At 36.7% G+C, this 15,908-nt stretch overlaps 1 protein-coding gene across 5 annotated transcripts in view; it reads left to right on the forward strand.

The window, feature by feature from the left end:
• srgap3 (SLIT-ROBO Rho GTPase activating protein 3) overlaps positions 1-15,908 on the forward strand; it is a 67,459-nt gene that overhangs the window by 43,723 nt on the left and 7,828 nt on the right. Inside the window, exons 7-18 of one of the 5 annotated variants that reach the window (XM_077573618.1) lie at positions 863-1,084; positions 2,235-2,336; positions 2,976-3,173; positions 3,324-3,408; positions 8,113-8,140; positions 9,676-9,778; positions 11,786-11,846; positions 12,400-12,477; positions 12,566-12,700; positions 13,814-13,919; positions 14,390-14,617; positions 15,418-15,491. In XM_077573618.1, coding sequence (XP_077429744.1) covers positions 863-1,084; positions 2,235-2,336; positions 2,976-3,173; positions 3,324-3,408; positions 8,113-8,140; positions 9,676-9,778; positions 11,786-11,846; positions 12,400-12,477; positions 12,566-12,700; positions 13,814-13,919; positions 14,390-14,617; positions 15,418-15,491 — 1,420 coding nt within the window. Of the gene's footprint in view, positions 1-862; positions 1,085-2,234; positions 2,337-2,975; positions 3,174-3,323; positions 3,409-8,112; positions 8,141-9,675; positions 10,273-11,785; positions 11,847-12,399; positions 12,478-12,565; positions 12,701-13,813; positions 13,920-14,389; positions 14,618-15,417; positions 15,492-15,908 lie in introns of those variants that run through there. The other 4 variants (XM_077573619.1, XR_013295087.1, XR_013295089.1 and 1 more) reach the window with 4 other exon arrangements.

Below are 15,908 nucleotides of genomic sequence, written 5' to 3' on the forward strand. Positions count from 1 at the left end.
GAGTTTAATTTATTTTGTATTATTAATCCATCCAGCCATTTATTGTATTGTTGAAAATATTATGTGGTGCGACCAACCGACATCTGGTGCGACCATTGTAGAAAGCTTTCCGTGATAGATTTATGTCCTAAATGGTCGATAATAGTAAATAATAATAAAGAGTAAATATTTTATGTGTTTCATAATAAATGAACTGTGCTGCATCTGGTGAAATCCTTATCCGTCAATAACCCTTATATACGAGAAGCAAAACATAGCAATTTGGATTCAAATAAACCTATTCCCTTCTTCCTCCTTAGCCTAAATATATGCAGTAGTGAAAATTTAAGTGAACATGAAAGCATTTATTATAGCGAGACGGTCATCAGTGCTTGAATGTAAACGTGTTCAATCATCCTTTTACTCCAGCATCTGCTGCAGCAGACTCGCAGATTTGACTGTTTTGTTGTCACATAGCTTGCTTATGAAAAAAAAAAAAACAGCTAATTTGCTTCACCCCTTTAGCCTCCTTTTTTCATTTGAGTGACTTATTGAGGCTACATCAAAGCAAAGAGATAGTTTCCTCGCGCTAACGAGCGCTAAAGAGCATTTGCTTAGTGATTCACACAACTGTCAGTCGCCCCTAGCTCCCTCTAACGCTCCCCTCCAAACATCCCTTTGCTTAATTGGGTTACTTCATACCGCTCAGTGTGATAAAGCTCTGTAATTATCCCTGGTGTCCTACTAGGCTAACTCCGATCAGGATGTGAGCTCTTGTTTTGGAACAACGTGAAACAAGATGTGATTTCTTCATATTTCCCTGCAAGCTGCTCTGACATCATTTCCAATTCGATAACCGCAAAAATGTTTTTGTCGTTCACAGTGCTGTGATCTGGGATACCACGCTAGCTTGGCGCGGACGTTTAGGACTTACTTGTCCGCGGAGTACAACCTGGAGACGTCCCGCCACGAGGGACTGGATGTCATCGAGAACGCGGTGGACAACCTGGACTCTCGCTGCGACAAGCACAAGCTCATGGATATGCATAACCAGGTGTTCTGCCCTCCAATGCGCTTCGAGTACCTGCCACACATGGGAGATGAGGTGAGATGCTCCCAGTGCTTAGCATTTTCACATTTAGTAAGATTTTCTGCAAATTAAATATTATGTACCTAGCTGAATAATAATAATAATAATAATAATAATAATAATAATAATAATAATAATAATAATAAATACTATGCTTTGAAAATGTCAAAATATTGCATATTTGTAGACTCAGGGATAGATCTTCAAATACAGATATTAAGATAATCAGATGTTCTGCCTGCAGACAATTTTCCAATTTCACTTTTTAATTGACTAGAAATAGGGGCAGGAAGACCAATTAAATGTTTTTTCTGCCAGACTGTACAAGGTACATTTAATAAAGTGTTTATTTCTGAATGAAAACTTTGGACCCTCCCTTTAAAACTGCCACAATATGGTCGTCGTCATGTCACGATATTAAAAGCAGCACATCTGTTAAAAAAGTCAGGTTGATTTCCATTTGTGCAGTTCTAGCTCCTTCTGGTGGCTAGTTTTTTTTTTTTTAGTGCAGTTTCATTTTCATAAGGCATGTTTTGGCCCTTCTATGTTTAAAATCCACGATAATTGTCAGATGAAGGGGAACGTAATGTGGAGGAACTCAATGAGCTCAAATGCCTCAATATTAGATGTTATTAGTGATCGTAGGTTGTTTATATGCATTGCTGTTATGTGCAAAAGCACAATATTGTCTTTTTTTTAGTATGAGTTTTTTTTTTTTTTTACAATTTAATGTGACTTTTTTTTTTTATACCGCCAACCTCCCCACAATATTGTGATGATTATCATATCTTAACCTTCATATTGTGATAATACCGTATCGGGGATATTTGGATATCGTTACATCCCTACTGGGTGCTCCAAAAACCCAATGTTATGTGCAAGTGCCTTAAATCGAAAATTATTTGGGTTCATTAGTCTTTCAAATCCAATAGGTGACTGGTTTAATAAAGAAAATTATTAGTACATTATTAATAGACCAAATTCGGCCAATCCTCAATAAACCTTAATTGCTTTTTTTCAACTCTGGCGGGATGGACCCACGCAACCAGTTCATCCTCCAAGATTCGAACTAGCAACCCTTTTGACGTGAGGCGACTGTGCCAACCACCCCAAGACATATTATTTTTCCATTTGTATCTTAATGCTTTATGCTCCTTCTTCTTAGGTGTGCCAGGTGAGTGCCCAGCAACCGGTCCAGACGGAGCTCTTGATGCGCTACCACCAACTACAGTCTCGCTTGGCTACGCTCAAGATTGAGAATGAGGAGGTGAGGATTTACGGGGGCTTTGTGTGTGTCCGGCAGCCCCCTCTTCCCCCACATCACCTTCCCCCTGATAGAGAAAGGCCTGTCTGCTGTTCCCTGGAGCCACAGAGCAGGGCCACATCACCATCTGTCCTCATCGCAATTACTCTACGCTGACCCCTCCCACTGCGGGGGCTGAGAATTTATTTAGTGCCTTGTCACTGTGCCAGTGTTGTTTTCTGTATGAAATTGTGCGTTATGCTGATGAAGTGAGGGCTTTCTCATCAAAAAAAAAGCGGCCGACACAAAGGTGCAAACGGAGGTGATAATAAGCCGTGTTCCTGTGCCAATTGCTCTGCCTCTCCTCCCTCCCCGTGTCTTCTGTTATATGCAATAATGGATGGGGCGTGCCATTACTGGAAATGAGCTTTATCAATCTATGCCCCGCGCCCAAAAATATGTCTGCATTTGCACTCGTCCATTTGAGCTGTTTCCGCTTTTATTCAGACGTGACTTGCTTTTCATTTCACTGCAATGCAAATGATAGTTTATCTCGCCCTTGAAAATAAGGTCACTTGCTGCTTTTTTTTTCTCCTCAGACTAAATGGACATTCCTTGAATTGACATCTGTTTTCCTTTTTCATGCTCCCCTTTTCGATGCAGGTGAGAAAGACCTTGGACGCTACCATGCAAACGCTGCAGGACATGTTGACAGTGGAGGATTTTGACGTGTCTGACGCCTTCCAACATAGCCGCTCCACTGAATCCATCAAGTCCCTGGCGTCCGAGTCCTACATGAGCAAGATGAATGTAGCAAAGAGGAGGGCCAACCAACAGGAAACTGAAATGTTCTACCTCTCAGTAAGTCTATCTAATACTTGTATCAAATTTCAATTTAACACCAAACGAATCAAAATGATCCTGCTTTGATTAGCATTTCCGTGAGCTGGCTCGTGTTATGCAGGATTAGAGGCGTCACTCGCTCATTGTCGTTTTAATCTCTCTATTTAGAAATTCAAGGAGTTCCTGAATGGCAGTAACCTCATCATTAAGCTGCAGGCCAAACATGACTTACTAAAGCAGACCCTTGGCGAAGGTAAGAATTACCCCCTTGTTAATGTGACCCTCACTATCTCCACAATCGCTGCCTTCAGGTTTAGAGCAGGTGCAAGTTTAGGCAGCAGGGGATGACCAGAAATGCCGAAATGAAAAATAAATACATGTGAAAATAAAAACAGATGTAAAAATATAATTAAAAAAATAAATACAAAAAATAAATATAAATGGAAATAAAAACAACAAAACATATAGATATAAATGAATAAATAAATGCAAAAAAAATGTTTTTTCCAAAAATAAAAATAAATGTGGAAATAAATTCAAAAATAAATATAGAAATAGATTTAAATAAATAAATAGGCTCTGCTCTCATATTTATTTATTTCATGCTGCAGACGCTGTTAGCATGAAATCCGTCATGAAATGTTATTCAAATGAGGGAGCGGTCCTTAGGGTGTCTTGGATTGGACTCTGCCTTTGCAAACATGGAAGTCTCGCCCGCATGCATGAAGAGCTCCAGCAATGGACGACCATCTTGTCCACTGTCACCACAACTTGCGACTTAAGTTGCTCGACAACTTCACACAAGTTCCTGTAACAAGGTCCATTGTTTCTTTTGTGTTTGTGAATTCTCCCTTGCTGTGGAACGGGCAGAGTCCGACAGACTGACATGTCAATCAACCACCAATAGGCAAATAGTTCAACCTAAGACACACTTTATTTGAATAATATTTTATGACGGATTTCATGCTGACAGCGTCTTCAGCTTGAAATAAATAAATATGAGAGCAGAGCCTTTTTATTTATTGTTTGACATTTAATTCTATTTTTATTTTTATTATTTTGTTTATATCTTGTAGTATATATATTTTTTTCTTTTTTTTTTGCAATGGTGTGGACATGTATTTTATTTTCTGCCTTTTTAAAAATACATTTTCTGACTGAGCAATTTCATGGACATTTTATGGTTATGCTTTTCCTCTTCCATTTTTAGGTAATTTAAAAAACCTTTAAAAACCTTTTCGTCTACTTTTTAGTCCCTCCTCTTTTTCTTAAAAATGTGTAAGCTCTCTCTCTCTCTCTTTATATAGATATAATTATATATATATTTATTTATATATATATATTGGTTGTGTTTATTTCAGTTTATATGTATTATTTTGTATTTAATTTTTGAATGATATTTTTATACTTTTATTTTCACTTTTATTTATTTATATATTTTTAATTTTGGCATTTTTGGTTCTCCATAGCAGGGAATTAGGTTGGAAATCGATTCTTACAGCAGCAGGAATGAACATGGAACTGATGATATTGAAGTCACCTTTGTCAGAAGCTGGAATGTCATTTGAGAGACCCTTCATGGTGCCCCAGCCCCAACCATGGGTACCATACCCGAGTCGAGTGATTGTCACCCCAAGGATGGGTGCTCAAAAGCAGTTCATTGTGAATTGACTGTTTAAGTACTTTTCGCAACTTTAGACTATACAGAAAATAGGCATTGCTGTGAGCTGGACTGAAATTCCCTTTTTGCTGCTGGTTAAGCTCACAATGGGTTTATAAAAAGAGAGAGAGGAGAAAGATTGGTTCTTTTTGCCCCTCCTACTCCCATGGGTGCCCTGCTCACCTCAGCCGTGAACATTTTACGCCTAATCAAACAGAAGGTCCAGCTTCATCTGTGCAGCTGCTCCTACATGAAGATCTTTCCTAATAGACCAGCACATGAGACAGCTGAGGATACATCTACTTACTTGATAACATATTCTATCCTTCTGCCTTTTGAGCTCTACTGCAAACAACCAACCCTCACATTATACAGCAGTTCTCATCCATCTTTGGGCCGATTTGCGTTTGTTTACCTCTGCGGCGGAGCAGCAGAGAGCACATGAACGCGGCATATGGCGTCTCCAGGTACCACCCGTGTTTAATTATTCAGGTGATCAATCAGGGCTGTGCTGTGCTCATTAGCTTGCCGCTTCTTGTCCAAACTGTCGCATCTGTGGGGCTGCGTGTGAGCATGTCACGGGGTACAAGATGAAACTGTGTGCCATGCGGCGCCTAATAAAAACATCATACACTGATACTAGTTGGCACATAAACAGTCGCCGTTATTTTTTTATTGTATAGTTTGCACGCTTGCTGGATCCTTATTAGGTACACCAGAAGCACTTCAATGAGATCCAATACAAAATTCTGCTTTTATAAAATAAGACTATGCAGTTCATTGTAAAGAATTGACTGTAAAATTTACAGTAAATAACTGGCAAAAAAAAGTTATTGTAAAATATCCGTTAAGTACTGTAAAAAATCTACTATAAAACAAAAAAATCCCGTTTTTAAAAATTTTTTATTTTATTTTTTTTAATTTTTTTTTTATTTTATTTATTTATTTTTTTTTACTGTATATACATTACAGTTACTGCTACAGATTTGTTTTTAAACTAATCCTGCTTCCGTGGTGGCAAAAAAGGCGGACGAGGAGTAGCCTAAGCATGCAACACACCAACACGAGAAGCTAATGCTAAACTAATGTATAAAGTATATCAAATATTTATAATTTGACATGACAATGCAAAATGTGGTTGAAAAGAAGCATAGAGAAGAAGAAATTTCATACTTTCTGGACCGGGAAATATTTACCTTTCACACTTAAAGAACCCATTCAGAAATATATATATTTTTTTACACATTTACTCTCACCATTACTGTGAAAGGATCCAATTAGTACCATAATATGAATTTCAGGCCATATCGCTAAGCCCCCAGTCTTCGTTTTAAGCATAACAAAAATATGGGGGAAAATATTTACACATATTCTTACAGTTATATACAAAGAAAATGCACATTAGTACAAAATTCTAAACCATTTTGGTGAAAAAAACAATAATATTACACAAAATTTAACATTATTATTAGGTATTGATTCATTGAACCATTTTATAAACCTTAAAATAGGACTGCCTTGCCCAGCCAGCCTCTTTAGTGTCCTTGCATTATTACAGTAATAGCTTTTAAAGTTTTGATGGTATTAGGTAATTTTCTGTCATGTTTTTTAAATGTTACTGTACAAAGTGAATGTAGCACTTAAATCGTGAATTGAATCGAAATAATTTACAGATCATACAGATATATTTGAGATATGTTTTGAGTGCTTAATGCGTTTTGAGTTATGAGTTATGAGCATGGTTCCAAAGAACGGCTTAGACTTTTATCTCAAGGTACTACTGTACACCATGAATATTATTGTGGTTGTAGTTTGTAGTGGTGCAGAACTGAGATGTTTCAGATTTTAGTAGGGGTGTCAGGTGATTAAAATTATTAATCATAATTAATTGCATGACTTTAGTTAACTCACGATTAATCGCAAATTTTATATCTGTTCTAAATGTACAATAGAATGTACAGTAAAATATTTTTTGCCAAGTTTTCATACTCATACTTCAACATAAAAGTGGAAAAAAATGTTGAACTAATATGGCTGCATCTTTTAGTTATTGATACAGTAAGAGTTACAATTAAAAGTATATACTGTACTGTAAAAAACAATTATGATATTGATTTGTGTTGAGGTCATTTTTCTGCCACTAGATGGCATAATTGCATTTGTAAGACGTCGGTGACAGCTCAGTGCTTTTTCTTTTCATATTAAGAGCTATCTAATCTTTAACATGAAGTAACTTTTGCACATTTTCAAAATTGTGAAATACAACTTGACCCCATTCTCTACAAATGCATTATTATTATTAAATGTATTACTGCTCAATTGTGACGTGGACGTGTCTGCTGCGTTCCGACTGGAATTCCCCAAGTACAGGTTTTCCAAGTAAGGTGCGGTCATTAATAAAAAAAAATTAACTGACTAATTTTGACACCCCTAGTTTTTAATTTCCCCCTCTCCTGTACCGTAGATTGGAAACCTCTCAGTATGATGTGGTGCTGTCTCAAAGTAATTACCTGCGATTTTTGTTTTTCACTGGATATCATATTCCTTTAGATTGTGCAGTTGAATTGCAGGTGCATGCTTTGTTTAGAGACTCATCTTTGAGGTTTGAGGTGTATAATTGTGCAGGTGGGCAACCAGAGATAAACATGCTAATCAGTCAATGGATTTGAATGATGTGTGGGAAACTAGCCACATATGCCACAATGATGTATAGAGAAGTGGCTCAGCTCTTGCTGTGATTATCCATTGTGGCATTTTGTAAAGAAAAAAATGTTGAAGTGCCTTTGTTGCTTTTATTGTGCATGGATTCGCTTCCAGCTGACACACACCGTTCAAAAGAACCCACCTGGTTGTTGCCGCAAATCAATTGTGTTCTTTTGTGGTATTTTCCTTTATGTGCGGGTGTTAAAAAAAAAAAAAGTGCTAGAATACAACATTTACAAGTTTGTTAAAGCAGAGTGTTATCATGACCTAGCAAGTGATGTGTTTTGGGGGAACAAACATGCAGCATAAAAGCAATGTTTTGTTTTATCTTTTGTTACAACAAAAGGCTCAATGAAGCGACACAGTCATTGTTCAGTGTCACTGCTGGTGGACCCCCTCCCTCGCTGCCCCTCCCTCTCGCCATATCCTCCAGGTCCCCCGAGGCTCTATCGTCTATTGCTCAATAGCGTTGTCCAACCGATGGCGCCTTTGCTGCTCCGTTTGTCCTTCTCAGGCTGGACACTGCAGTCTGTTTAATATATTCACTTCCAGCACTAATAGAAAACATTTCCCTCTTGTGTGTCTTTTCCTCAGGGGAAAGAGCTGAATGCGGAACCACAAGGTAAATTCAGATTCGTTTTCAAAGCATCTGTTGATTTGATCAATCCCAGACATTTTGAGTATTCAGTGCTCTTGCCAAAAAGTTGGGTTTACACTTTTTTTAAAATTATTATTACAATAGTCTTTTATGTGTTTTTTTTACACTTAACGGACAAATCATTAGGTACACCTGCACAATCAGAGCAGTATCAAACAGTTCTGCTTAACAATATATTTATTGTTGTGCTTTGCTGTATTGTAGAACTGCACTGCATCATCCTGTGCCGTGTTTTTAATATTTTTCTCCTCATGTGATTCAATATGGTTCAATTTCGACCGCAAAATTAGAAATAGCTCTGTAAGATGCATTGCTGTTCAAATCCACTGCCACAACCACAATATTAACCAGCTCGATAGCGTTCATCTTGTCTACTTTTTATAATCGATTTTAGGTTTCTTTTGTTCAGACAGATGTTTTATTCTCCCCTGCGGTAAAAAGGGAGAAATTGTCTGACCTTGTTGACAGTTTCCTGTCACTGCAGCCTTCGTCAGAGTTGTCATCGCTTCCTGGTGTGACATGTCGAAAAACAGCTGATCGGGTCAGGAAATATAAAAAATAAAGGGAGTGTAGATTATATGTAGTTGATATTGTTAAATTAGCAACCTAATGTCTGTGTCATACTAAACTGAGCATAATATTTTTAAGCGCAGCATTTAATTATATATATATTTTTTTAATTGAATTGGATCACATTCTGTCGTGCAGTTGTATCAAATTTTTTGTCCAATAGGTGGATTTTACATTATATTTTATGCAGAATATTGTGATCAAGTTTCAAAATGAATGCCTCCCTCTCTTTCTCACACACAATCAAAAACAATGATGTCAAGACTACATTTAGTTTACTTTTGTATGTTAAAAAATAAAATAAAAAATAAAAGTGTTCAAAATGTTTATTGGAATTCATTTTATTTCCATATTTCCTGAAAAAAAGAGAATTGTTGATCAAACTAAAATTAATTCCTGCAATTGGTAACACAATTGAATTAAATGTATCCAAAGTTAATATATTAAGTTTGAATTAATTAAAATAAAATTAAAATTATAAATTAAAATAAAATAAAATAAAATAAAAGTAAAATTAAAATAATAATAATAATAATAATAATTAATGAACTCACATTAATTATTATTATTATTATTATTATTATTATTATTATTATTATTATTATTATTATTTTATTTTTATTTTTATTTTTAAAGATTTTTTTTAATTCAATTATGTTGGTCAACAATTCTCATTTTACAGTGTTTAGGGTCATTGATTTGATCAGTAATCTAAGTTTTTGCATTATGTTGAATGACCCCATCTTGGCTCATTTCAACTGTGCATACTCAGATTATATTGAACAAGAATTTTATTTATTTATTTGTTATTTTTTAAATGTAAATACTACTATAATTGTATTTTTCACTCCAGAATGAAACTATTCAGGATTAGCTTGAGGCTTCTAAATATGATGGCGGTGATATTCCTTCTATTCTTCGTTTCCTAGGCCCCCCACCCTTCCCCCTAAACCCCAGAAAATGCGGAAGCCTAGACCGCGCTCCGTCTATAACCATAAGATGTTTAACGGCAATTTGGAGACCTTCGTCAAGGTACCCTCTTGTGGTGGTAGTGTATCCCTGAGCAGTCCCTTGTGACTCCTGAGGGGGGGGGGGAGGCGGCTCCAGCCTCTCATCTTCCTTCTCTTCCTCATCTTGGCCTTTTGTTCCTCCACCTCACCGCGGCCCTTCGTCATGACGTAACCTTTGATTAACCTCTAATCCTCTTCCTCCCTTGTGTGGCGCTGCCGGTGCAGGCGGAACGGCAGTCGGCTGTCTCTTTATTCACACGCAATTTACTGTCTCTGGCTCATAAATCCAGACACTTATTTGGGTGGAAGGAGACATCTTGCTTTGTCCCTCACTGCACATGCGCGGCTTCCCTGTTGTTCAGTCCTTACGCTTGGCCTCCTTTAACCTCGCGAGGAGCTCATTCCTCATGATTGCTTGTCTAACTTTTTGCTTCTTTGCCCTCCTTTCTCTGCTATTCCCTGCTGTGCTATGCTGCTTTTCCCAGAGGGAGAAGGAATGCCCGTGCTCGCATCCAGGTACCTCTCTGAGAATATGCACTCAATGGCCACTTCATTCGCTGCACCTCCAATGCGCCCCAAAGTTTTATTATTTGCAGTATAAAGATCATGTTGGGTTTTGTCAAAGATGTGATAAGTCATTTATTTGTGATTTTTTTTTTTTTTGCAGTAGGGTGGAACTGTATTTCATCATACAAAGTAGAGAGCTGTTTTATAAAAGTAAAAATGGATTGAAATGTTGCTGTCAATTATATACATCTGTAAATTATCTTCACCAGTATTGTGAACTGACTAACAAAAAAAAAGATAAATTAACTAATGATAACAAAAATATTTACTGTATAGCGTACTTGTATGTCCTCTTTTAGACTGGACAGAGATTTTGGTTGTGTTTTTTTTCAACTGGTACAAGACAATGTATTTGCTAAATATTAGCGATGTTCGATATCACTTATTTTCAGACCTTTCACTAATACCGATACCAAGTACTGATACCACTAGTACTTTTGATCTATAAAATTCTCCCTAAAAAACAATGATTGATAATTTTAAAGAAATACAGATATGTCCCAAATATACAGTATATACCAATATAGCAGTTTTCCCTAGAATTACATGAAATTACTGTCAATTTTTGATTCTTCTAATTTCTAGTTCCTTATTGTAAAATGGCCACAAGATGGCAGCCAATACTAGTATTGTCCGTCGTGCAGATACCTTGAAATAAGGCCTAGTATCATCCTGATACCGGTACCTGGTATTGGTACACACTCATCCCTACAAAATATCATTCTAACATCAAACAATTGGCCATGAAAGGGTAATATTTTTCTTTATCGTTATTTCCTGGTTCATGTTCCTCCACGCTGCTGTTGTCTCTATATTTTTTGCTTTATAAAACCGTAAACCCTCAATAATGTTTGAATTTACCTCAGTCAATTTACAGTTAGTGAAATATGAGTTAAGCAGCCGTTTTTATTTATCTCAGGGGGCGGCCATTTTGCCACTTGCTGTCAATGAAAGATGACATTAATGTTGCTCAGGTAACAGCCAATCACAGCACAGCTTCATAAAACAGATGAGCTGTGTTGGTCGTTGCCTAAGCCTTGAGCAACTGTGATGTCATCTTTAGTCGACATCAAGTGGCAAAATGGCCGCCCCCTGAGATGGATAAAAACGACTGGATTTTGCTGCATAACTCATATTCCACAAATGTAATATTAATCAGAATGTTAGACTATTGAGGTCACACGTTATTGTCAAGGGATGTTTAAGGCTGACTTCCATTTTAAGGAGCAGAAATTGAGATATCTGTTTTCAAATGTAGGGAGTAAATGTAACAATACTACACCAACAAAGTATTTGGACTTACTTCCCAACACTGTAAAATGTGTCTAATGTTGTGGCCAATGAGAACAATTAACCCTTAATTTCCTGCTTCCGCTGGTTTGGATGCAGCATCCAGCTGTTTTTCTATCATTTCTGAATGTATTAAAAAAATAGCCTACAATCAATTTTTCTCTTATTTCAGGATTCAGGTCAACCAATTCCACTTGTGGTTGAGAGCTGTGTCCGATACATCAACCTCTACGGTAAGGCTCGCGTCTTGCTACGTCTTGAAGGCTGAAAAAGAAATCAAATCAAGACAACCCTCGCCTCTGAAGTGTGTTTGTGAACTATTGAATGAGTGCTTGTAACTTCGCAAATAGCTGCGGGCGCACAGTCTTGACCTGCTCCCCGGGGATTTGACAATCTCGTAACAAGGGATCACACACACACACACACACGCAGAGTTATGATAGCCCCCCCACATCCCAACCTGTGCTTTCTGTTGTCAAGCAACCCTCCTCACCCCCTCCATCCCCCACCTTCTTATAGCTCCGCCTCCGTCTACCTTCACATCTGTCTTCAGCTCATTGCTCGAGCCTGCGGGCCTCTCCCCTGGATCTGGACCTAATGAAACTCCAGAAAACTGATTAGTAGCCCTCTAACTGGAACCACATGCTGGTGCCTCACAGAGTAACCCCCCCCCCCCCCCCCCCTCCTGGAGAAAAAAAAACCCAGACAAAATAAAATATCTTCCTTTAGACTAGATTAGGTTGCCCATTTCATGTTGTCTGTATATCTGCAAACTATTCCTTTCAGGCCTGCAGCAGCAAGGCATCTTCCGAGTGCCGGGATCACAGGTGGAAGTGAATGATATTAAAAATTCATTTGAAAGAGGTGAGTGGCTTCTTGTTCTCATTTCGCTTGTGATTTGCTTGAAAGCCAAACGTTTCTGCAGCCCTGCTTATTCGTTATGATTCATCAGGAGAAGATCCCTTAATAGACGACCACAATGAGCACGATATCAACTCAGTGGCAGGAGTACTTAAACTGTACTTCCGAGGACTGGAGCACTCCCTCTTCCCAAAGGAGCGTTTCCTGGACTTTATTTCAACCATCAGTGAGTCACCAAGCAGAGCGGTTGTGTGTGTGTGTGTGTGTGTGTGTGTGTGCAATCAAAATAGCCATAAGGGGAAAACAAAGTTTCCTCATCTCTCAGTTGACGCAAAGACGAGCGAAGTCAACACATGGAAGCAATCTGAACATCAGTGCTCCCTGTGTAATACTTAGCAGAGAGCCAGTAGGAAGAGAGAGGCGTGATAAATGTATCGTAGGCTGCAAGGCAGGATGGTGCATCTGTTAAAATGCAGAGTAACTTAACTGCCTAGCTAAAACGGAATGGCACTCAATACGAACACTAATGTCAGATGGTGTTTATTTACTGCTGGATCGGGAATTCGAATTTTTGTTTTAAACCTAGCCCTAGTTACTTGTGGATATTTTTTATTTTTTTATTATCATTTTTTTTAGTTGATCAGGGGCAGACAAAACACTTTTTTCTGTCCCCTTTCATTCTTTTGCTTTATTCTGAATTTGAATATTGCTTTAGGTTGTCTTTTTTTCTTTTAAAAATGAATAAAAAATGTGTTTAAAAAAAAAGCATAAAAGTACAATTACTGCAAAAATATGTATAGCACAAGGACACAGTTAAATTAATTTGAATTATCTTGTTTTAACACTGAAAGCGTTTTGACCGCTCGTTGTCATTAAATTTGTGTTGTTTTTGTGCGTTTAAAAAAAAAAAAATTTTTTATCATGGGCAGACAAAACAAGTTTACTTCTTTCTGTCTCCTTTCATTCTTTTGCTTTACTTTGAATTTAAATATTGCTTTTTAGTGTCTTTTTTTTTTTTAATGAAGGAAATAAATTGCTATTTTCTGTTCATAGCAGGGCTCTGTCCCTAGCCCACTATAGTTGTTGGAGAAACGCTTTTTTTCTGAGTACTGTCAAGGTGCCCTTGAACTGGTTCCCTGTTGTGGTATGCAACAACAAAAAACAATATACAGTAGATTGTGAATTGAATTCCCAAAATTACATTTTTTTAAATAAAATAAAGCAACATTGCTCTGACAGTGTCAATTAAAACTGAGCATTAACTGAATGTTGTGGGTATTTTCCTAACAAATCTCAAATCTCACCATCCCGTCATTGTTTATTTCCAACTGTGTTCCAGAGCTGGAGTCAGGAGCAGAGAGAGCACATCACATCCAACAGATTGTTGTGACGCTGCCTCGAACCATCATCATTGTCATGAGATATCTTTTTGCTTTTCTCAATCAGTGAGTTTCTTCTCGTAGCCTTTTTTTTTTCTGTCTCATACAGACGAGTCATTTCTTTGCACTTTCATCAAAATCGTTTTTGGGGTTAAAGCTTAGGGTTCTCACGTTCTTCCTCAAAAAACCATCCAAGTGTATCTTTACGGACATTGTTTTGTGCAATGGGCCATAGTCATGGCATACAATGTTCCGAGCTGTCAAAAGTGACTTAGGGTGAGCTGGGAGTTCTAGCCCAAACCTTGATTGATTAAGTATTTTAAAGGTGTGTTGGAATGTACTTAAGAGTTTTTCCATTTGATTGCTTTATACTGTATTTCCATTACATTGCTGCCATAGACATGGAATTTCATTAGAAACAGAGGACCCCCACCAGAAAACGGAGTCCTTTTAATCTCTAATAAAGCATATCTCTTTTCTTTCATTTTATATATTAGTTTTCAGTATTGTTTACAAAAAACATCGTTCTGCCTCAGTCTTTCCCAGTATAGTGACGAGAACATGATGGATCCGTACAACTTGGCCATCTGCTTTGGTCCCACGCTGATGCCCATTCCCGACAGCCAGGACCCGGTGTCATGCCAGGCGCATGTCAACGAGGTCATCAAGACTATCATTATACACAATGAAGTCATATTTCCCAGTCTACGTGAACTGGATGGCCCGGTCTATGAAAAGTGCATGACTGGGGGGGAGGAATATTGGTGAGTGAACTATCAGTATCATGGGCAACCTAAAATGTAATTTTAACATAGAATTTGATTCATTTGAACTATTTCTATTAGTTTAACATTGTTTTCCACTTTTGTTAACAAGAGTATGAAAACCTAGAAAAAAAATATTGTACTTTGAGAACAGATATAACATTTGTGATTAATCGTGTGTTAGTTAGTGAATTCATGCTCATGATTAATTATAGAAAAATGTTAATTCCCTGACGCTCCTAATTCTTAATCTTTTCTTCTTTCTTTTTTATTTAATTTTAATTTTAATTTTTTTGATTTTTAATTTTTAAAAAAAAATTATGAAAAGGTTATTAAAAATTAGGAGCGTCAGGCGATTACATTTTTTAATCATAATTAATTGCATGACGTCACTAGTTAACTCAATCAATCAATTTATTTGATTAATTTTTAAAAGAAAAAAGACAATAAAAACAAAATTTTAATTCCAAGTAAAGCAAAAGAATGAAAGGGGACAGAAAGAAGTAAAACTTGTTTTGCCTGCCCCTGATCAACAAAAAAATAAAATAAAATAAAAAATACCTCAGGATTAATCACAAATTTTATATCTGTTTTAAATGTTTAATTAAAAAAAATGTTTTCTAGGTTTTCATACTCTTGTTAACAAAAGTGGGGGGAAAATGTTAAACTAATAGAAATCGTTTGAATGAATTTTTGACGTCTATAGCCGTCAATGGCAGTGAATGAGTGAATATATCCACATCATGTTAGCTCAATACCATGTTAGTTTAGACTTTAATTTCCCTTGTGTTTCACTGCAGTGACAGTCCTCACAGTGAGCCAGGAACTCTTGATGAAGTTGACAATGGAACTGAACCACACACAAGTGATGAAGGTCAGTACCATCATAGTAGTCATTTCATTAATTTAATTGTGGTATGTTTCCTTATCTCATGAATACAATCATCAGCTTATAGGAAGGTGATGGAGGTTTTTTTTGCTTACTTTACTGTCCCAGACAATTTCAATGTTCTCCTTGAACACTCGTCATCGTATTAACAATATATACTACCTTTCAAAGAGTTTGGAGTCATTTAGAAATGTATTTATTTATTTAATTATTTATTTAATTATTTATTTGATTATTTATTTATTTATTTATTTAATTAATTATCTAATTAATTATTTAATTAATTATTTAATTAATTATTCTTTTTTTAAAAAACACTTATTTTTTTAACCCACAATTACGGTGTCTAAATTGTATTTATGATGTCCACACTACATTTTAAATGAATTTAGTGTTATCATT

This window comes from Vanacampus margaritifer, chromosome 8 (genome assembly GCF_051991255.1).
Source record: "Vanacampus margaritifer isolate UIUO_Vmar chromosome 8, RoL_Vmar_1.0, whole genome shotgun sequence".
Classification (NCBI taxonomy): domain Eukaryota; kingdom Metazoa; phylum Chordata; class Actinopteri; order Syngnathiformes; family Syngnathidae; genus Vanacampus; species Vanacampus margaritifer.